Source organism: Mustela erminea, chromosome 8 (assembly GCF_009829155.1).
Source record: "Mustela erminea isolate mMusErm1 chromosome 8, mMusErm1.Pri, whole genome shotgun sequence".
Classification (NCBI taxonomy): Eukaryota; Metazoa; Chordata; class Mammalia; order Carnivora; family Mustelidae; genus Mustela; species Mustela erminea.
The window spans coordinates 59573105-59595436 of NC_045621.1; the positions used below are offsets into that span (position 1 = coordinate 59573105).

The 22332-nt window shown below is 35.3% G+C and overlaps 1 protein-coding gene across 1 annotated transcript; it reads right to left on the reverse strand.

The window, feature by feature from the left end:
- Nucleotides 1–7035: 7035 nt before the first annotated feature.
- On the reverse strand, nucleotides 7036–8204 carry LOC116597697. Its single transcript, XM_032355765.1, has 2 exons — nucleotides 8197–8204; nucleotides 7036–7735 (listed from the first exon to the last, which is right to left on the reverse strand). Exon 2 carries the CDS (start codon nucleotides 7647–7649, stop codon nucleotides 7047–7049), a length of 603 nt encoding a protein of 200 aa, XP_032211656.1. The 5' UTR covers nucleotides 7650–7735; nucleotides 8197–8204; the 3' UTR covers nucleotides 7036–7046.
- Nucleotides 8205–22332: the final 14128 nt, after the last annotated feature.

The window sequence follows — 22332 nt, forward strand, 5'->3', positions numbered from 1 at the left end:
CACGAACACAGTACAGAAGTACACAATATGTTAGCAGCAGATAATTCACATTAGCCAAAACATAGAAAAACCCCAAATGTCCATTAATGGATAAATAGATAGAATGTGGTATATACATATAATGGACTATTATTCAGCCCTAAAAAGGATGAAGTACTAAAAAGTGCTATGACATTAACAAACCTTGGAATCATTATACTACATGAAAGAAACTAGACCCAAAAGATCACATGTTATATGGTTCCATTTATATGAAATACAGAAATCAATAGAAACATAATATGGATTGGTGACTGCCAAGGGCTAGAGGTGGGAGAAAATAAGTATTAAGTACTTATAGGAAAATGATAGCCTCTGGGCACTATACCATTAGATGTAATATGATGTTCATGCCAACCTATGGTTTCATGAGGCTGCACCCAGCCAGTAACTAAGTACAGAAGTTACCAGAATCAGAACATTTTAGCTCACTAAAAGTCTTTTCTGATGGACAACTTTTACTCAGGAATCCCCTGCAACCTGGCAAGAACATTCTCAGAGCTGCACTGTAGTCTGATATTCTTTCTACCCCATCTTCCATTACTTCTTTCCTTTTAGCCTAATGGCTCTCCTTGCCACCTTCACCTTTCCCTTTGTCCTTCAGGGGTGTTTCCCCCAATAAACCTCTTACATGTCTACTCTCATCTTAGTGCCTGATTCTCATAGAACCTGAACTGACAGAAGTAAACCTGGACAGGTCTAATAATACAGGTGGGATGTGGGCACTGCAAGTTGTGCCTCTTGCACAAAGTGCTGACCCAATTCCTGAAGATTTCTATTGGTGACCTGGGAATATGTTCTAGTACAGGAGAAATCCTTATTGGTACAGTAAATCTGGGATCTGAAAAATAAAAGGGAAATAAATCCTACAAGGACAATAAGTTATATTGACACCCTTCAAAGAAATAATGGGAAACAGATCTGTAACAAACATGTAAAGGCTAGGAATTAGGGCTAGAGGGTATAAATGGTAGCATGTAAACTGGTTTTTACTTCCTGCAGTGAAAGAACAGTCATGACTGATGATCAAACAGAATCTGATTGTTATGATAGTAGAGCTCCAGAGACATTTAAATTCTCAGTCAAGGTAAGTCTGTTACACTAGGGTAAGAATTTTTTAAAAAATTTTTAAAGATTTCATTTATTTGGCAGAGAGAGAGAAAGAGAGAGAGTGAAAGAGAGTGAGAGAGATATCACAAGTAGGCAGAGAGACAGGCAGAGAGAAGGGGGAAGCAGGCTCCCTGCATAGCAGAGGCTCGATCCCAGGACCCTGAGATCATGACCTGAGCTGAAGGCAGAGGCTTAACCCACTGAGACTCCCAAGGTACCTCAAAGGTAAGGATTTTGATTAGGAAAACCTGTGCTCTTGCAATGACATGGAGACATTGTGTATATAGTAGCAACATCTAGGGAATACCCCTGTGGTTAAATCTTAAGGGAGCTTGATCAAGGTTGCTTGAATGTAAGATTGAATAAGACATCATTGACGTGGGGGCACTTTCTTAGTCAAAGACAAAATTCCAAGTGATATGGCACACTGCTGCTAGAATGGTTTTTAGAAGTCTGAGGAAAGTTGGGGCGCCTGGGTGGCTCAGTTGGTTAAGTTCTTGGCTTTTGATTTCAGCCCAGGTCATGTTCTCAGGGCAGTGAAATGGAGACCTGTGTCAGGCTCCACGATCAGCACAGAGTCTGCTTGAAGATCTCTCTCTCCCTCTCCCCTACCCTCCCGCCTCACTGCCCTACCCCCTGCTTGCATACACTCTCTTTCAAATAAATAAATAAAATATTTTAAAAAATATATAAGTCTCAGAAGGTGATAACCATGTAAGTGGAATGGAAACAATTGTGTTGCCCTGGAAGATGGCAGATGACTAAGGGTGCCATGCAAGCTTGAATAAAAGATTCACTAGAAGCTTATGTTCAACAAGAGAACCTGGATGGTAGATCTTTATAATCCAAGGCTTTTTGTAGCAGAGGTAATTACAAAGATAGGCTCATTAACCTCCAAGAAGATGATGGTGCCCTAAAGTAACAGAGACCAGCTGATAGTGCTTAACCATCAGAAGCCAAGATCCTCAGTTACTAGAACAACAGGAAGTGTTTGAGGGGTAGCCAAGGGATCCTGACTCATAGAAATTTTGGAGGTGGTTGGGTTCATGATATCCCTGGAGGAAAAACTGATAGGAAGCCAATGACTGAACAATCTAACATCTACAACTACAAAAAGGCATGAATTGTGGAGAAGGCTAACAGCAAGTTGCTCAAAGAAAAGTCACCATTTCTTGCTTAGATCCAAGAACTGAACTGGAGACCATTTATATCTGAACTCACTGACAGAATTAGTGCCTGGGTATCTAGGAGAAAAAACATTGTAGCACTATTGTAAGTACACATTGTAATGAATCCCCCAGTCCTTCTACAAAGAAATCTATACTTGGGAAAGGGGAATGCTTACCCATTTTGAAGATTACTTGACACAGTGTCTGTGTTGACATTGGTATCTGAAAAACAAAGCATTTTTTTGTTCCCTTATTTAGAGTCAGATTTTATGGGGGCCATAAAATAAATCTGGAATACTGGATAAAGTATGGGTTACATTTGCTCACATGTCCTGGGCCAGGGTCATCAGCTCTGTAGCAAACAGACATTAATCTGTGACTCCAAAATAAGCTTAATTATTATATTTTACTATTATTAACAACCACATTGAGGAAAATAATGTCTTAACTTTGTAAAGCTTTCTGTGGTCCAAATAGCCCTATCCTGCACACTGTTCTACTCATTCTTCATTAACACCTTCATGACAACTTAGATCCGAAATCAAAGGTGTTGAATGATTTGCTTTAATTTATCCAGTTCATAAGTAACAAAGAGAGAAGAAACAAGCTTTTCCAAAAACACTAGTTTCTTTACCACTAAGATAATAATAAAGGTTAATTTAAATTGAGCACATACTATATACTAAGAACTGTGTTATATTCTTTGCATGCATTATTTAACTTAATTCTCAAAGGAGCCCTAAAGAGGAGCTATGGTTAATATCATACTCCACCATTCTAGAGATGAGGAAATAGTCTTAGATATGTCTAAGGTATGTTGTAATTGTCTAATGGTATGTTGTAATTACCTCTGCTACAAAAAGCCTTGGATTATAAAGATCTACCATCCAGGTTCTCTTGTTGAACATAAGCTTCTAGTGAATCTTTTATTCAAGCTTGCATGGCACCTTAGTCATCTGCCATCTTCCAGGGCAACACAATTGGGCCTGATCACCATGGCCAGTAAGTAAGAAGCAACTTATGGGAATCTGATTCAAAGCTCATACTAGTTCAATACCCTAAACTGATTACACGCGTACCTCACTTTACTGTGTTTCACTCTATTACAGTTCAAATTGAAGAATTGTGGCAACCCTGAGTCAAACAAGTCTGTTGGAACCATTTTCCCAATAGCATTTACTCTCTTACCTGTCTCTGTGTCACATTGGTGTCACATTTTTCAAATTTTTCATTATTATTATATTTGTCATGGTGTTCTGTGACCAAGGATCCTTGAGGTGACCATTGTAATTGTTTTGGGCTCCCTAAACCCATTTGAGATGGGTTTTGAGATGGCAAACTTAATTGATAAATGTTGTGTGTGTTCTCACTATCCCATCAATTAACTGTTCATCAATACCTCTCTATCTTCTTGGGCCTCCCAATTCCCTGAGCCACATCGATGTTGGAATTAGATAAATTCATAACCCTATGATAACTTTTAAGTGTTCAAGTGGAAGAAGAGTTACAGATCTATTTGTGAGTTTTGTGTGTGTGTGTGTGTGTGTTCATTTTTTTTTTAATTTTAAATTCCAGTATCGTTAACATGCAGTGTTGTGTTGGTTTCAGGCATACACTACAGTGATTCAACAATTCCATATATCACCCAGCACTCACTGGAACAAGTGCACTCCTTAATCCTCATCACCTATTTCACCCATACCCCCACCCACCTTTCCTCTACTAACCATCAGTTTGTTCTCTATAGCCAAGAGTCTGTTTCTTCATTTGTCTCCCTCTCTCTTTTTCTTTTGCTCATTAGTTTTGTTCTTAAATGCCACATATGAGTGAAATCATAAGGTATTTGTCTTTCTCTGACTTATTTTGCTTAGCATTACAAGAGCTGTCTAGCTCCATCCATGTTTTGCAAATGGTAAGATTTTCAGTATTTTTTAAGGTTGAATAGTATTCCATTGGTGTCTATATATCACATCTTCTTTATTCATGCATCGATCAGTGGACATTTGGCTATTGTAAACAATGCTGCTGTAAACTGAGGGGTGCATATTTCCCTTTGAATTTTTTTTTTTGTATTTTTTGGGTAAATACCCAGTTAGTGCAACTAGTGGAACATAGGGTAATTCTATTTTTACCTTTTTGAGGAAACCCCATAGTCTTGTCTTTTCCCCAGTGGCTTCACCACTTTGCATTTCTACCAACAGTGCAAGAGGGTTCATTTTTCTCCACATTCTCATTAACACTTGTTTCTTCTGTTTTTAATTTTAGCCATTCTGACAGGTGTGATGTGATATCCCATTGTAGTTTTGATTGCAATTTCCTGATGATGAATGATGTTGACCATCTTTTCATGTGTCTGTTGGCCATCTAGATGTCTTCTTAGGACAAATGTCTGTTTATGTCTCCTGTCCATTTTAAAAAATGGGATTATTTGTTTTTTGGATCTTGTTGTAGAAGTTCTTTACATATCTTGGATACTAAGCTTTTATGAGATACAACATTTGTAAATATCTTTTCTTATTCAGTAGGCTGTCTTTTAGTTTTGTTGATTGTTTCCTTTGCTGTGCAGAAGCTTTTTATTTTTATGTAATCCCAAGTTTATTTTTCCTTTTATTTCCCTTGCCTCAGAAGACATATCTAGGAAAATACTGCATCGCCAATGTCAGAGAAATTATTGCCTGTACTCTCTTCTAGTATTTTTATGGTCTTAAGTTTCACATTTAGGTCTTTAACCCATTTTGAATTTATTTTTATGTATGGTGAAAGAAAGTGTTCCAGTTTCATTCTTTTGCAGGTAGCTGTCAGTTTTCCCAACACCATTAATTGAACAGAATTCTTCCCATTGGATATTCTTTTCTGCTCTGTCAAGGACTAATTGACCATATAATTGTAGGTTTATTTCTGGGATTTCTATTCCATTCTATTGATCTGTGTGTCTATTTTTGTGCCAGTACCATACAGTTTTGATTACTAAAGCTTTATAATATAACTTGAAGTCTGGAATTGTGAACACATCTCTCACTTTAAATCAAAAGCTAGAAATGATTATGCTTAGTGAGGAAGACATGTTGAAAGCCAAAAGAGGCTGAAAGCTAAGCCTCTTGTACAAGAGAGTTAGCTAAGTTGTGAATGCAAAGGAAAAGTTCATGAAGTAAATTAAAGTGACACTCCAGTGAATACAAATGATATGAAAACAAGCCTTATTTATTGCTAATATTTGAAAGAAGTTCTGTGGATAAAATGATATCAAACATAATCACATGCTACAGAAAAATTATTTGTGAAAGGAGGAATCAATCAATCCAGCAAACTTCATTGTTGTGTTATTTTAAGAAATTGTCACGGTTACCCCAACTTTCAGAAACTACCATCCTGATCAGTCAGCAGCTATCAACAGGGAGGCATGACCCTCCACCAGCAAAAAGTCACCACTGATGACTTTCTGGAAGGGGATGGTTATTATTACTAGTTTTTTTTTAAACCAATCGAGTATTTTTAAATTAAATTATGCATATTGGGGTTTTTTAGAGATAATGCTATGTTACGCTTAATAGACTACAGAATAGTGTAAACATAACTTTTATATGCACTGGGAAGTTAAAAAATCATTAGAATTGCTTTATTGCAACATATACTTATTGTGGTAGTCTGGAACCAAACCCACAATATCTCCAAGGTATGTCCATACCTCCTACCATTTCAGGCTTCTTGCCAAAAACTTTTCTTGAGCCATTTCCAAAGAAAAACAGGAGAGGAAAGAAGTAAAGCAAAACTCAGAGTGGCCTGAAAAATAGAAAGAAAAGAACAAACTTGGGGCAAGAGCAGCATTCGGATATTAAAGATTACTAGCTAATAGAGGAAACAAGTCAGGAAAAAAATAAGCACTTCTGTTTTGAGGAATAAATCTTTTGCTTGGCACCAGCCCACTTATCATAGCTGTGTCTTCTCAGACTGTAAGTACTGTCTTACTCCATTCAGATACTCATGAGAACCATCTTCTTTCCAACTTATACTTCCAGACATCAATTTCAGACCACTTTCTATATGTCTTTCATTTATCTGTTGGAATCAATGTCTGAATAGATTGTAAGATGTTAGAGGGCAGGCCCTGGGCTGTTGTGAATAGAATCTAAAACTCTACCACAATTCCTACATACAGATGAACACTTTACATGCACATGCAAATACAGAAATACAACTTTTTAATTGTTTGGATGGTTTTGATCATTGAATGTCTCCTCATTTTCCACAGAAAAAAATATCATATTCATTTGTCGCCCTCATCCCGCAAGAACGACAGTCAGCCTGGTATGGTGTTAATGCTTCATTCCACCTTTATTTCGTCAACTTCCTTAGCTTATGTGCAGCAGGATGATCAATAAGGGGCCAAACAATGGGGAGAGCCAATGAGAGTCTTGTTACTATGCTGATTAAATTTGAAACAGCCAATGACTATGCCCTCCTTTAGGCGGGCTTCACCAGAACGTTCGTTGTTTACTTGCAGCGTATTTTGCTGGCAGTGAGCCAAGCACCATCTTGTAATGGCGGGGACTTTCCCGGCCGGAGGCAGTCCCCAACATCTCCCCCTTTTTTGTTTTATGGCAGGGATCGTGCCTGTCTTAGGTCATCAGTAGCAGAAAACATCCTTACCCATCATCAGACACAAGATATCGATGATCTCTGTCCTGTCTTAGGTTGGTATGTTTCTCTACTGATCTTACCCGTCTTTGACTACCGACCTAGCATGCTTAGCCATATCTGGGGAGATGTCCCAGCCTCTATTGACATAAAGGCTTGTACTATAGCTCGGCTCTGCACTCGCTGCCGTGTTCTCCATTGGCGAACTTTTCTGAATAGAAGCAGAATGCCAATAAGGAGGAGGACAAGAAGACCAATTATGCCAGCCCATTGTTTGGTGAACTGGAACGTATTGCTGAATGTTTGAAATAGCTCTGGAAGGGAAGCTGGTTGCACACGTGTACTATTTAGTCGAGTTATCTCAGCCAGAAGGATTCGTGTGAAATTTTGAAAATCGTCAGACCAAGCACCCTGCAAATACTGGGAGAGCTGTTGGGAGGAATTGCTAATCTGACTAAGGTTAGAGAATTTTACAGGGGTAACACAGAGCGCAGAAAAAGGAACAATAGAACCAACACTCAGTATTTCAACTAGTGAAGAACGGGGGCAGGGGGAGATAAAGGAAGAATTAGTTAAGGGTAAAGGATAGGGCCAAGCCTTCAGAATAACCCATAATTCACGTGTCGCCGTCGGGGGAATTAGGAATATCAGAGTCCCCCACGACAGTAGGAAGATCATGGCTTCCTTTGTCCTCATCCTTGTTCTCAGGGGCCTTCCGGACCAATCTCTTTGGAATCCAAATTGGCACTTCTTTGTCCTGTGGGAAAACACAAACGGAACCTCTGCTCCAGATTAATACAGGATCCGGGCCTTTCCATTGTCCCGTAAGGATATCCTTCCAAAGAACTAAGGGCTTGGGGGAAGAATCCATATGGGCTGAATGTCTTTCAGCTGCTGCTTGACCGTTTTTATCGAGCGTCAAAAAATTTCCTAGCAGTTTTTGTTTTTAATGGCGTGCCATTGGCCTTTAGAAGGTCCTTTAGGGAACCTTCTAACCTCGACTTTGACAGTCCAGATCCCATAATTAGAATCCCAACCTAATGGCTGTTCCGCGTTTACTTGCCACTAAATCCCGGCTCTATGGCCGCCCCGCTTCTTATTGCGGACTTGTAAAATCCCGGCTCTAAGGCCGCTCCGCTTCTTATTGCGGACTCGCTAAATCCCAGCTCTAAGGACGCCCCGCTTCTTATTGCGGACTTGTACAAGATTCCCACCACCTTTGTCGTGGTTTTACCCTGCTTACCTGTGGACTTCTCCCTTGCAAGGTTTTTCTATTTTTCTTAATATTTCCCGGGTTTTGGCACCATTTGTCGCCCTCGTCCCGCAAGAACGACAATCAGCCTGGTATGGTGTTAATGCTTCATTCCGTTTATTTAATGCTTCATTCCTGTTTATTTCGTCAACTTCCTTAGCTTATATGCAGTAGAGTGACCAATAAGGGGCCAAACAATGGGGAGAGCCAATGAGAGTCTTGTTACTATGCTGATTAAATTTGAAACAGCCAATGACTATGTTCTCCTTTAGGCGGGCTTCACCAGAACGTTCGTTGTTTATTTGCAGCATATTTTGCTGGCAGTGAGTCAAGCGCCATCTTGTAATGGCGGGGACTTTCCCGGCTGGAGGCGGTCCCCAACATTCATTGTCTCATTCGCCATTTTTACCCTGCGTACCTCTTACTACTGTTTGTTTTGTTTCTTAAACACTACACTCTTCATTTGTAAGATACTGGAAATCTTGACCTTGCAAACATTCAATAATTTAATTCTTTCATGATTTTGTCCATGGTTTTCTCTTGGCTTTGAACACCCTTCAAGCTTCTTCAAAATTTATATTCTTACTTATCCTCCAGACTCAAATCTCTAAATCTTTTCTCATTCTCTTCAAACATACTCAGTCAGTACCCTTCTCCAGAATATCCACATTGCTTTGCTTATATATTAATTATGATAATTAACACTTACCTCCACTAAAATTAATGCTGTGCCAAACCTTTGTTCCCAGTTTTCTTACTTATTCAACAAATACTACATGGCATTTCTTGAAGGTGGAGACTTTAATCTTACCTGATTATGTGATCTTTTCAGCTCTTAGCTCCATAAAACTATGAATTCTTTTATTTTTACCTTTCTAACACTACCACTTGAAACATTAAATTATTAATTGGAATAATAATATCTGTTATCATGAGCTGAACAATTACCATGTGCCAGATGTTTTAATAATCTTAATTCAGTAGATTGTTAAGAAATGTTTGAAGTGATTATTAATAAATTTATTTTACAGGGAAAAATTAGTCTAAGGTGCATTAATTGGTCTAAATTCATATAGGAATTGTCAGTTTGGGATTTGAATCCAGTTCTGTTTGAAGGGGAGATCTGTATTTTTAACCATTATGTGCATGGTCTCCCAAAAAGCGGGCAGGCAGCTAGTTGGGAATTTAAATGAATGTTGACCATTTCATAAATGATAATTTACTATTAAAGAGTTGAATGAATTATGAAAAATAAAGTACTAATTCTGGTGCTAATGAGGACAGAAAAAATGATCAATTTTATCTAAATTCATTAAGATTTATTACATAAGTAACCAACTTTTAAAACCAAAGCATTTTTTTTTATAAACTATCTACATTAGATCATTACTACTTTTTGACTTGGAATCCCTCTAAGACAAATTCTAAATATTCTCTTGGAAATAAGAATAAGACAAAAAGATGATAATGAAGAAATTAGGGAGCACTAAGTTAAACTGTTAGAAAATAGGTTATACAATCCATACAAAGACCTCATCAAAAGGCAGAGAAACCACTCAAGGATTACATTAAGTAATAGGGTTAAGAAGAATATTGTCTGAAAGAATTGAGTATCTTCTAATAACTGTAAGTACATGAGTTTCTAAAATGCCATACATAATATCCATGAAATTATGTTGCATAATGTAATAACACGTTATGCTACCATTAACGCATTATAACTATGTCATTTGGAAGGCTAATTTTTTTGTGTAAAACCACTTAACTACATAAAATTGAAAATAATGATTATTGTAACTACTTTCACTTTTCATCTTTAGAAGTTCAGGATTAAATACTCCATATGCGGTTATTTTATGATGATGTGTATTTTTATGGAGTGGTCATATAGTGTTCTAAGCAATAATTGTCTTAAAATTCCCAAATACATAAATCATAAGGTCTTTTTACATACTATTATTATGAAAAGTCAAAGTAAGTCACTTAACACCTACTTAACAGTACATATAGAGTTGAACATAAAATTTGGATAAAATCTCAGAAGAAAACTACAAGTTTTATGGAAGAAGTAAGGGAGCTAGGATTTTATGGGCTAGGCACTATATTTTATATGCAGGATTTATCCAAATGCATGTAAAGTAGGGTATTATTTTCTTCATTTTAAATTTTTTCTCCATTTTTAGGAATAAGAAGAATGAAACACAGAGAGGTAAAACTCTGCTTAATATCACAGAACTAATAAGTAGACAAGAGGCTCCCTAAATATTATGTAACATGTATTCAATCAATTAACTTTACCTGAACATATATTAGATATTGAATGTAGCTTTCTATGCTGAAAATTACAAAGATGTTTAGGCTATGGTTTCTATCCTTCAGGATCTCACCACATACTGAAGAGAGACAGATAAACATATACTGTAATGCCTGTAAGACATTATGGGAGTTCAAGCTATGAAGTCTTCCTGTAATATGGATATCATTACTAGAGAAAAATAGATTAAGGAGAGTAAGGAAAGAAAGAACTCCAACTTTAAACCTCTCTATATAGGTTTTGATTAATCTGCCATTTTTCCTCATCTCCCCTCTATTTTATGTCTATTTAGGTCTGAACATACGATAAAAACTATCCTTTGTGAACAAAGAACCCTGACAGTATGTCTGACAAATGCTATATAATATATTCCACATTCAACAATCAAACATATTAGGATTTTTTTATTCCTAATTATCTTCCTTGAAGTATAGGTAAAGACTGGGTAAAGGCAGGTAGTAGAGTTTTTCAAATGGAGATTAGGTAGAAGAAAGACTAAACATGATTTAGTATGGTAAATGCTCTTACACTGGTTATTACATTCATCTCCACAAATCTCAAACACCAAGATTTAATGCACCTTTTGTGCTAGTGCTTTTTTCCTTTTTTCTTGAGTATAATCAATGATTATCCATATATTTAAGATATGAAAGCATTACATGTGGTACATTGTCTATCATATTTAAACTTATAATATTTATTAGTTATATTACTAGCTATATTACAAATATTTAAAATTATTTATTAATGTATTCTTTTCATGGATTTATGATTGGGATTCTTTATTCTTTTAGTTTCCTCTGTCATATTTGTCATTTCTTCCTTGTTTTCTTATAGTTCTGAACATATATCAACCCAATCTATTTTTCTTTTTATTATTCTTTTTCTCTCTTTTATTTTTTTTTTGCATTAGAGTTGGCAACATTTACCAATTATTATCAGCTGCAAATTTAATTAACATGCTGTTTATTTCTTCTTCCAGATAATTAATAAAGTTGTTAGAGAAAACTTGGATGAACACCAAACACCCCACCAGACATCTCCCCTAAGTCGGATGCTCTGCCATTTATAATTACCTTTTTCTTATGGTCCTTAAGCAAATTTTCAGTGCTCATTTCAGAGCCAATTTAAATTAATTTGGAGGGAACTACTTTAAGAAATACACCAACTGTTTCATAGTCCCTTCTTAGAAGTTTGATTCTGTAAAACATTTATACTTTATTACTCATGCCAAAACTATATTAATGAAATTGGACATTTAAGCACAGGTAGAGCAAAGTCTAAAAGTTCTCAATGAGAGAGCATGGTCTCAATAAACATTTAAGACAAAGCTCTAATTGCATTATTTATGACTTAAATGAGAACATGAAAGAGGCATTTACTTTTCACCTTTTGTGCCACTGATTTCCCATTTCACTTAATGAAATTACTAGCTGATTTCAACTTTTATTAATCATCTTTGGCATTTAATATATTCTATAGTAATACATTGAAAAGTGATTAACTTTTTGCCAAAATTGAAGAAGAGTGTTTTAAGAAAGCTTTACATTAATATAATTTCAAGAGTTTCCAAGTGTAAAAGTTTAGCACTAACCCAGGATTATTTTCATAATTTTAAATTTATGTAATGCGATGAATTCAAATTTAAAGATATTTCTTAGATTTTTACATTATGTGTTAATATATAAGTATTACTGTATGTGTTACCATCTTTGATTCCTATAATCATGGAATTTTAAAGCTAGGAGGTATACGAAATAATAATCAATACAATTCTCTTGTTTTATAGGTGAAAAAAAGATACTGACCTTAGAAATGATGACTAGGTCAGGTTGATCAATCTGGTACTGTGATCATAGAACCACTGTCTTTGAACCAAAACTTTAGAGATTCAGATCTCTTAGAGATAGATATTTAAAAGTTTTCATTTTCTGATCATGTTGATTGTGGCAGCAATCCAGAAGAAAACTGTGTATGTACTATTTGGATTAAGTAATCAATTTACATATTTTCCAGAAGCTAAGGAGACAGCACAATCAGGAGATAGCATTGTAAATAAATGGCATTAATATAATTAGATTGTTATAACGTAACAAATCTATAGTACATGGAGTTATAGACTGCCTGCTCAATTACTGGAAATAGACAGATATGCCAATGGTCATTTGTCATTGTTAAGTTCAAGCTAGGCGTACTTATTAATAGAGGAAAAGTTCCAGGAACTCAAGAAGCAAGACCAATAAAGAATCTTAACAGCCAATAACCCCTTCTTGTGTCTAATCACAAAAGGCAACCGAACATAATGTAGGAGTTTTACCTAAGTCTTCTTCCGTCTGAACTCACTAAGAAATTATGGTTACTTAAATATCCATAATAGGCTAAAACATTTCCAAAGGAAATAGCTTTGATTTCCTATTATTAAATTTAATGCAGTACATTCAAAACACATCTGTTCCTTCATTTTCCTACATGAGAGGCCAATGTCATATGTTTAAATGAACAACATAGGACTTTTATATTAGACAGTTCCTCTTAAGTCTGAAAGTCACTTGCCAAACTCTTCTCCTATGTCCCAACTTCCCTAAGAAGGTATTGATTTTGAGATCATAAGATGTGTTATACATAATTGTCATTTGTAGCTGTATCTCTGGATTTGCACATAATGTTAATTGTTGCAAATTTGATAATCAAGCTGTATTCCTCAAAAATATTTAATATTATACCAGTAATCTATTTTCTTAAAATAATAAATCTTTCCAAAAGTCAGAATTTAAATTATTGTTGAGAAAGATATTAAGATGCAAACAAACCATATGTTTCAAGACAGAGAGCTGAGCACACAGTAACTTCTTTCAGTCAGACTCATTGAGTTGATTATATAGTAGCATACAAGTGAAAAAACACTTAAAAATTCTGAGGTACAAGCTATAGGAAATCAGAGGACAAGAATATAAGAGAAACAACCATTTTGTAGAATTTCTTAAAAGTGAACACACATAAAATCAAACTTATGGATAAAGAAGGGCTAGCTAATTTAAAAAGTATTATTCAAATACATATATTTATTCATATCTCTATCATATCTCTATACATCCTAGAACAGAATATTGATTTTTTAGAGTAGAACATTTTAGTATTGATATGTGGCATGCAGTATAGTGTGGCAAGTCTTGCCTGCTATACTGAAATGAAGGCCTCCAATTGTTAAACGGTGTCCACTCACATAGGTTTTGTGGTCAGTTCTCTTAAATCAGGTGATGGGCTATAAGATATAAGAGAAGCCCGCATAAACTACCTATATTAATCAAATTAGTTCTTCACTCACACATAAAAAAAAATCGCTAAATAATGATAAGACCTAGGGAATAACAATAGTTGAAAAGAAGACTGAGATAAAGAAACAGATAAACTAGGATCAGCAGTAGCAGAGAAAATGAACAGGGATGTTAAAAGAATTCCAAATATACCTCCTCAAAGAGCACTGAGATGATATTGCATCATAACACAAGAACATGCTTCCATGAAAAAGGAACAAAGAACCAGAAATAGTTCCTGAAATTGAACTGATTGTCAAAATAATAGTAATAATAATAATAATAGCAATTTACAAAATTTACTGAAAAATTCCTTGAACATAGAGTAAAACATCAAAAAGATTGAACGCTTGAAGAAAAAAGATTGAATACTTGAACAAAAAGTAAGGAGTCACATAAAATAAATCTAGGAGGGCCATATTTTTCTAACAGAATTTGATTCATTTATTAGTCAAATATGTATTGAGTGCTTACTATGTACTCCATATTGTCTCAGGGATTTTGTCATGGTAATGAATAAGAAAGAATCTTGCCTTCATGGAGTTCACATTCTATTGGAGTATATAAAACTCAAGGCATTCTTAAAAAGAAGAAAAGAAAACATAGCAGCAAATAAGAAGTATAAGTCACCAATAGAGAAATATGAAGAGATGCTAAATAGCATTTGTAAAATGGTTAAGAGTCAGTTGCAGAATGCCACTGGGGGCACAGTGAAACAAAAAACATTTTTGGAAAACGCAAGGCTCCAGAAATTTGATACTCATCCACTCTTTTCTTTTTTAAACATTTCTAGAAAATGAAAATGAAATTTAAGAAAGATGAAGATATATATAATACATATATTTTATATATATATGACATATATGTAATGGAATATTACTCAGCCATAAAAAGAATAAAATCTTGTCATTTGCAACAACATGGATTGAGCTAAAGAGTATAATGCTAAGTGAAATAAGTCAGAGAAAGACAAATACCGTATGATTAGACTCATTTGTGGAATTTAAGAAACAAGACAGATGAACATGGCGGGGAAAGAGAGAGAAGGAAGCAAACTATAATAGTCAACTTACAGGCAATACAATGGTTATAATAGATTCTTAATTATAGAGAACAAACAGGGTCGGTGGAGGGAAGTGGGTGGAGGATGAGCTAAAAGGGTGATGGGGATTAAGGAGGGCACTTGTGATGAACGCAGGGTGTTGTATAGAAGTGATGAATTGGTAAATTCTACACCTAAAACTAATATTACACTGAATGTTAAATAATAAGAATTTAAATTAAAAAATAGAAAAAAAGATAAAAACCAAATTTGACCATCATCTAGTGGTGTAAATAATATATGAGATCTAAAATATATTGGTTTTACATAGGAGTGCTTTGAATCCCATAAAGAAATTTGTCCAAATTTCACCATTCACTCATCACCAGGGAAATACAAATTAAAACCACAATGAGATACCACCTCACACCTGTCAGAATGGTTAAAATTAACAACGCAGGAAACAACAGATATTGGTGAGGTTGTGGAGAAAGAGGAGCCCTCTTACCCTGGTGGTAAGAATGCAAACTGGTACACTCTGGAAAACCATATGGAGGTTCCTCAAAATTTAAATATAGAACTACCTTGCAACCCAGTACTACTAGGTATTTACCCAAAGGATGCAAAAATACTGATTCAAAGGGGCACAAGCACCCTAATGTTCATAGCGGCACTATCAACAATAGCCATATTATGGAAAGAGCCCAAATATCCATTGACTGATGAATGGATAAAGAAGATGTGGTATATATATACAATGGAATACTATGCAGCCATCAAAAGAAATGAAATCTTGCCATTTCCGATGACATGGATGGAACTAGAGAGCATCATGCTTAGCGAAATTAAGTCAAGCAGAGAAAGACAACTATCATATGATCTCCCTGATATGAGGAAGTGGAGATTCATTTATTTTCTTAAGAAGCTCAATATCTAGCAGACATGTACACAAAAAGGAGTTAATAAATATTCAATAAATAATAATTGAGTTCCACAATATGTTGGGCCATGTAGAAAATATAGAAAAAAATTAAGCCATTTTCCAGACTTGGATAAAAATTAGAAAAAAAGAGAAACCAAATTACATACATTACAAAATTAGAAAATATTTCTAAGAAAAAAATCTGGGTAAGAATGTCCAGGTATATCTCAGGTTATACTTGATTATAATAATAAGTTTATATTAGAGAAAACTGATTTTAAAATGTGTTACTCTGGTAAGCTTTTGTGGAAGAGGGGAACTAACCTGTATCTTACTGGTGAGCAGAATTGGTCATGAAGGTGTGGGAATGGGGAAAAAAGTGCAGAGAAATTCCCTTGAGGCAGGAGCAAATATAAGTGATTGGTTGGGGATTCTCTGTTAGGAAACAATGAGAAATCATTTTTAAGACAAAGTTTGTGAATTTTCTAATTTTTTTCCTCATTAAATAGAAGACTAATTTTCTCCATACTTGCACTTTGGGAGATTCTCATGAAACATGGGACATAATTTGGTTTTATGCTTGTTGGTCTCTGGAAGAATGTGCACTTACCTGGGAGGTGTTGCAGTATAGGTAAATAGTGTTTCTTCAATAGTTAGGACATCTAAACAATATGTTCATCAGTATACACTTTTTTTGTTTATTTTGAATTATTAAAATCTCAAATTGGGGAAAATAATTTTGGGGATGTTTATTCTAGAGAGGAAAGAAATGTTAATGTTTAAAGTCTAGGCTATTGATCAGACTACTTGGGTTAAAGATTCTAGCTACTAACTATGACCTATGGCAAATAACCTAACTGTGCCTCACTTTCCTAATCTACAAAATAAGAATAATGGTATTTAACTCATGGGGTGGTATTTAACTCATTTAACTCATGAGGTTTAAATGAGTTAATATAGGTAAAGCACTTTGTACCTTGCCTGTCATGTAGTATAAACATATCATGAGAATAAGCTATTTTAATATTCACTTAAAAATAATAATTGCACATAGACAAAATATATTTAATCAAATAGAAAGATATACACTGAAAAGTAACTGTTTCATCTCTGAGTTCCTTCTCCCAGAGGCAACCATTTTTTTCCATACTCCCACGCATCTGTAGTTCTACCCAAGAACCAAGTAGCTCTTTCCAATTTTCCAGTCTTCTTTTTATATCCCTCAGAACATGTTATAATTACGTACACCTAGGTCTTTAACGGTTATATTTAGGTTTCCTTCTTGGTATTATGTCTTTGTGTTAATATTAAAAATGACAACTTAGGGGCCCCTCAGTGGTTCAGTCAGTTAAGTGCCCGACCCTTAATTTCGGCTCAGGTCATGATCTTGGGGTTATGAGATGGGGCCCTGTGTTGGCCCTGTGCTCACACAAGGAGTCTATCTTGAGATTCTCTCTTTTTCTCTATCTTTCTAAAATAAATAAATAAATCTTAAAAAAAAAAAAAACACTTAGTCATGATGTTCTAATTCACTATGCTCTGAGTATATGAGAAATCTATTGACTTCTGTGTACTGATTTTAGATTAGCCAATATACTGAATTTTCCTATGTTTGTGACTGTTCTCAATTACTCAAAATTATCTTTATATTTGATATTACTGCTTTAATCTCAACTAAAATTCTATTTAGATACCCGTCTTCCTAATCATCCTCATCTCATCCTGTGACTGTCAGGAATGATGGTCTCCAAAGTGGACCAGTAATTCAATTTAGGATACAGAAAAATATCAGATCTTGTAATGAAATTTGCTTTCATTTAATAAATGAAAAGAAATTATGCTTTTCTAGAGATCAACACTGGTCCAAAGAAAAGAGGCTCATTGCTATGTATTCCGTCCTAAGAAAAGAATGAGGTTCCACAATGTGGTTGAAAGAGACAGCCTTATACCATTGTTTGCCTTCAGCATATTATAAAAATCACTGTTTACATACCATAAGATTAAAACAAACAAACAGACAAACTTTATTCTCATCTAAGCAATCCACTTAAAAAAGTAGACTCTTTAGAGGTGCCTGGGTGGCTCAGTCAGTTAAGCGTCTGCCTTCAGCTCAGGCCATGATCTCACGGTGCTGGGATGGAGCCCTGAGCATTAGCCTCCCTGGTCAGTGGGAGCCTGCTTCTCCCTTTCCCTCTGTTCCTGTGCACATGCATGGGTGCCTGCATGCATGCTCTCTCTCTCTCTTCCCCTGATATAAATAAAAAAATTTTTAGAAAAAGTAAAATCTTTATAGTAATTTTGAAAGACATGAAGAATGCCATGAAAATATTCACTGGTTATCTTACAAGAAAGTTCTTAGAAAAAACGTCTTTTTATTTTATTAAAGAGACAAGTATTCCATATTCATTGATGATGACAAGTGGCTCCAGTGACGTGATGATTAGTTGACTTTCTTTTTACCCCCAAAGAATAAAAACACTCCGTATGTATCTTTAAATAAAGATGTATTTATACCAATGAATAATAAAGAAACTTCATTTGAAAAAAAATATATAATAAATTTTGAAAGGAGATATTTAGAGGTGATTTGTCATTTTGGGATTTTGTGGTCAAAGTGATATATCTTCTACAAAGAGGCATCTTTGTTTACTTAAAAAATTCAATCCTGCTAGACAGGAGTCTCCCTTGGTTTACAAATGTCCTAAATCTCACTGACAAAGACGATTGATAGCAGGATTGTGACATCCCACCAACAAGTCTCCCAACTATCTTAATGTTAATGGCTGGTCTAAAGACAATATTGATCAAGCCGCAAGGGCAAGGGCAAGGCCACCGGCAGGCCTCGGACATCCTGGCACTTTGTAGGCCCTCTTTAGCATATGAAAACTCCATTGAAACCTCCCTTCCCCTCACCTTCCCCCAACCGCAAGGTACATAACCTGCCACCCCTCACAACCCGGGGCAGCAGCTCTTCCTGCCCATGGGTTCTGTCTCCATGCTTTAATAAACCACCATTTTGCACCAAAAAAAAAAAAAAAAAAAAATTCTTGGCAGGAAAATTTTCTAACATGTCTTGAAATCTAAAGAGTTTCAGCAATGTTGAAGCTATTCATTAAAAATATTAAAATACTATTCAATCCAACTAAATGCAAAAATAATTGTCATTAGACACATGTAAATTTATGATCAACATTTAAATGTAAATGTTTGCATATTTGGGGATGGAATTTGAAAACCAGTATAATGATTCCATAAATGCATTTCTTTTGTAATAACTTCAGAGGTATTGTTTCCAGCTATGGTAAAAAGTAAAACCAAGTACCAGAATAATCTGAATTTAGAGCCAATCTTTCTTTCTTTTTTTTTTTTTTTTAAGATTTTATTTACTTATTTGACAGACAGAGATCACAAGTAGGCAGAGAGGCAGGCGTGGTATTGGGGGAACAGGTGGGGCGGTGGGGTGGGGAGCAGGTTCCCCACTGAGCAGGGAGCCCCATGTAGGGCTCGATGTGGGGCTCGATCCTAGGACCCTGGGATTATGACCTGAGCTGAAGGCAGAGGCTTTAACCCACTGAGCCACACAGCTGCCCCTAGAGCCAGTTTTTAGATACTGCTATACCACCAAGTCTTTAAGTAAGATTTCCAAAAATAAGGAATCATATCCAGTTATGTAGAACTCACTCAAACATTATAATCAATATAATTACTAAAAACAAAATATGTTTTGTCTTATTAATAAATAAAGAAGATATTAATATATTTCCTTTATTTTCTCCCATCCTCAATATTCTCTTCATGTGTATCTTAGAATATATATTTTGAGTACAGTAACATAGATGTATAATTTATCTATAAATGCAAATATATTAAGGATGCTTGCTCAAGTGTTTTACTGAGAGAAGTGGGATATATAAAAATTTAAACTGAGTGTAAGGAACCAGTCAATATGATACGTATATAATAGGACCCTAGTGGCTCAAGAATGAACATCTCTTTCCAAGGACCTAACTTATTGTCAGGAAATTCCCTTGCTTAGAGAAGAATGTGGCTTATCTATTGATAGACTAAGATAACATTGTGCTTTACTTGCATTTCTCCACAAGCCCAGATTCTGAGAAAAATAAGAGAAATGAAGGGAGGTTTTCTTATTTAATAATTTATTTATTAGATATTTATTTAGGTTCTGAAATACTTGGGCACTGAGTGGCAAAGGATATTGTAAATCATATTGGTCTAAAATAAGAGAAAATTTAAAGAAAACTGTATATTTAAAATTTGTGTATATTTTGACAAATAGCTGAAAATAGAAAAGAAAAACTTCGTGCTAAAACAAAATTTTACATGTGAAATGTAGAGTTCCAAAGGACAATGACGATATTATATTTAACATGCTCCTGGGTTTCTCAGCAAACCTAAAAGAACATTCCATAATATTTTAAGATTGTTTCTTAAGAAAAAATAATATATTACTTAAGAATTTATATTTCTTTTAGGTGTGGATACACAATGACAGAATTCCATAAACAGCATGATAAAAAGAGACGTTTTCTCAATATTCTATCACTATACTTACTGAAATTCTCAAAAGGGCATTTAACATGCATGTCATTTATGTTGATAAATTTAACTATAGTTTTCTCTTTCCTCTTAACGTATCCTGAGAGCAAGAAGTTGATTTCTACATGTTGGGTAGCTCTCTACAACAGAGTTGAGATTTACTCAAAAACCTTCGTTGGTTCACCTTTACTATTTCTTCTGCTCTTTCAGCAAGGTGTTTACCAAATAAAGAAATAAAATAGATACTTTGTAATACGAAGTTTGAGAAGGTAAGGATTTCTTGGTGACAAAGTTCCAAATCAAGCCTGTTATAATATAGTTGTTACAAATATTTATAACATTATTTATATTTCTGGTGTTCTCTTCTTTTCTTTTCTTTTCTCTTCTCTTCTTTTCTTTTCTTTTCTTGTCTTGTCTTGTCTTGTCTTGTCTTCTCTTCTCTTCTCTTTTTAAGAGAAGTATTTATGGGCAGCCCACTTTCTTGGGGAACTCATAAATTTCCTGGCAGGAAATATGTCCACCAACTGGCTCCCCACATTGTCAGAAGTAGGTTCAGAATTCAAACTCTCTTCTTGCATTATATCCAACAGCAAGAAGGGTTCAGGGGCTGAGAGGCAGGTTGATGCTCCCCGATTTTAGCTGTGCTTGTTGTGATGTGGGTCTAATACCTATCTCACAGGGCTATCCAGAGGTTTAAAAAATAGCTTTTTATAAAGCTCTTTGGAGATCCTTGGATAAAAGATGCCACGGAGGCACACAGCATTCTTATCTCCCCAGTTGCCACAGAGCTTGCGATTTCCCATGGCATGTTGTATCAACCTGAGAAAAAGCAAGGGTGAGCTGTGGAAAATAGGAACATTGGCAACTGGAAGGGATAGATAGCACTAGCCCCTGTGAACCACATAGGCTGCCTCCTGGGATGCTAGAAGATAGTCAGGATTGTAATTAATGGATAGGGATGGTGATTCTCTTCCTGGGATAACTGTGGCATTGCAAATTGGTGAAATTACACAGTTTGTATTCTGTAATTTTGTTTGACTAAAAAAAAAAAAAAAATTAACTAGTAAAATAGCCTCTAGGAAAACTGAAAGGAAGCATAGCATCAAAACCTGTAATGTGAACAGCTTAGCATTGAACTTGAAAGGTATCCTGCAGTTAACTATTTCATTTATAGGCCAGGAATTTCTACAACCCAAGTTAAATAAGTGTTCTTTATAAAGATCTTGCTGGGTTTTGCGGTGGATAAAGATGTTGAACAGGCACTGCTAGAGGGAGAAAGTCTTTAACTTGTGCCATACATTGTTTTAAGTGTCAAAATATATGCCATATTTTGAATTCCTTTAATTCAAATAAGCCATATTTTGGCTTTTAAAAAGCTATTAATTTCAACTGCTTCATTTTATAAATATCACCTCTGAAAAGCACATATTTCTCTTTCCTACAGAAAAACTAATTAGGTATTCCATATTGCTAGTAGATGACATGATGACATTAATTTCTTTTATATATATATGTATATATATATACATATATATGTGGGTGGGGGAGGAAGGCGATAGAAAGAACAATTCCTATCCCTTTTTCTCTGATGGTGCTGGAAATCACTGGAAGAAAGTGAAATGCAGGGACTAAATAAAAATATGGGGGGTAGAGAGGGAAAATCAATAAATATCTAAATTATTTAAAGAAAAGCTACTACCGAGTGTCTTACTGTCATGCATCATACCCTGGATCTGAAAGCAGACAGGTGAATTGTCTCCAGCCTGCATTGGTTTGGACACTCTCTCCAGCACGCTCATTAGCAGCTCGAAGTCTAGGCTCCCTGTTAGTAGAAAGGCAGGGATCACAGCAGGGAAGTTATATCTCAGGCTTCTCACATTCCTGCTCTATCTTAGCAAAGCTTTACAAAGCCTTTTCTGGCAGCTCATTAGTAGGTGCACTGATGCATAAGAGACAGTCATTAGAAGTGTTTTTCAAC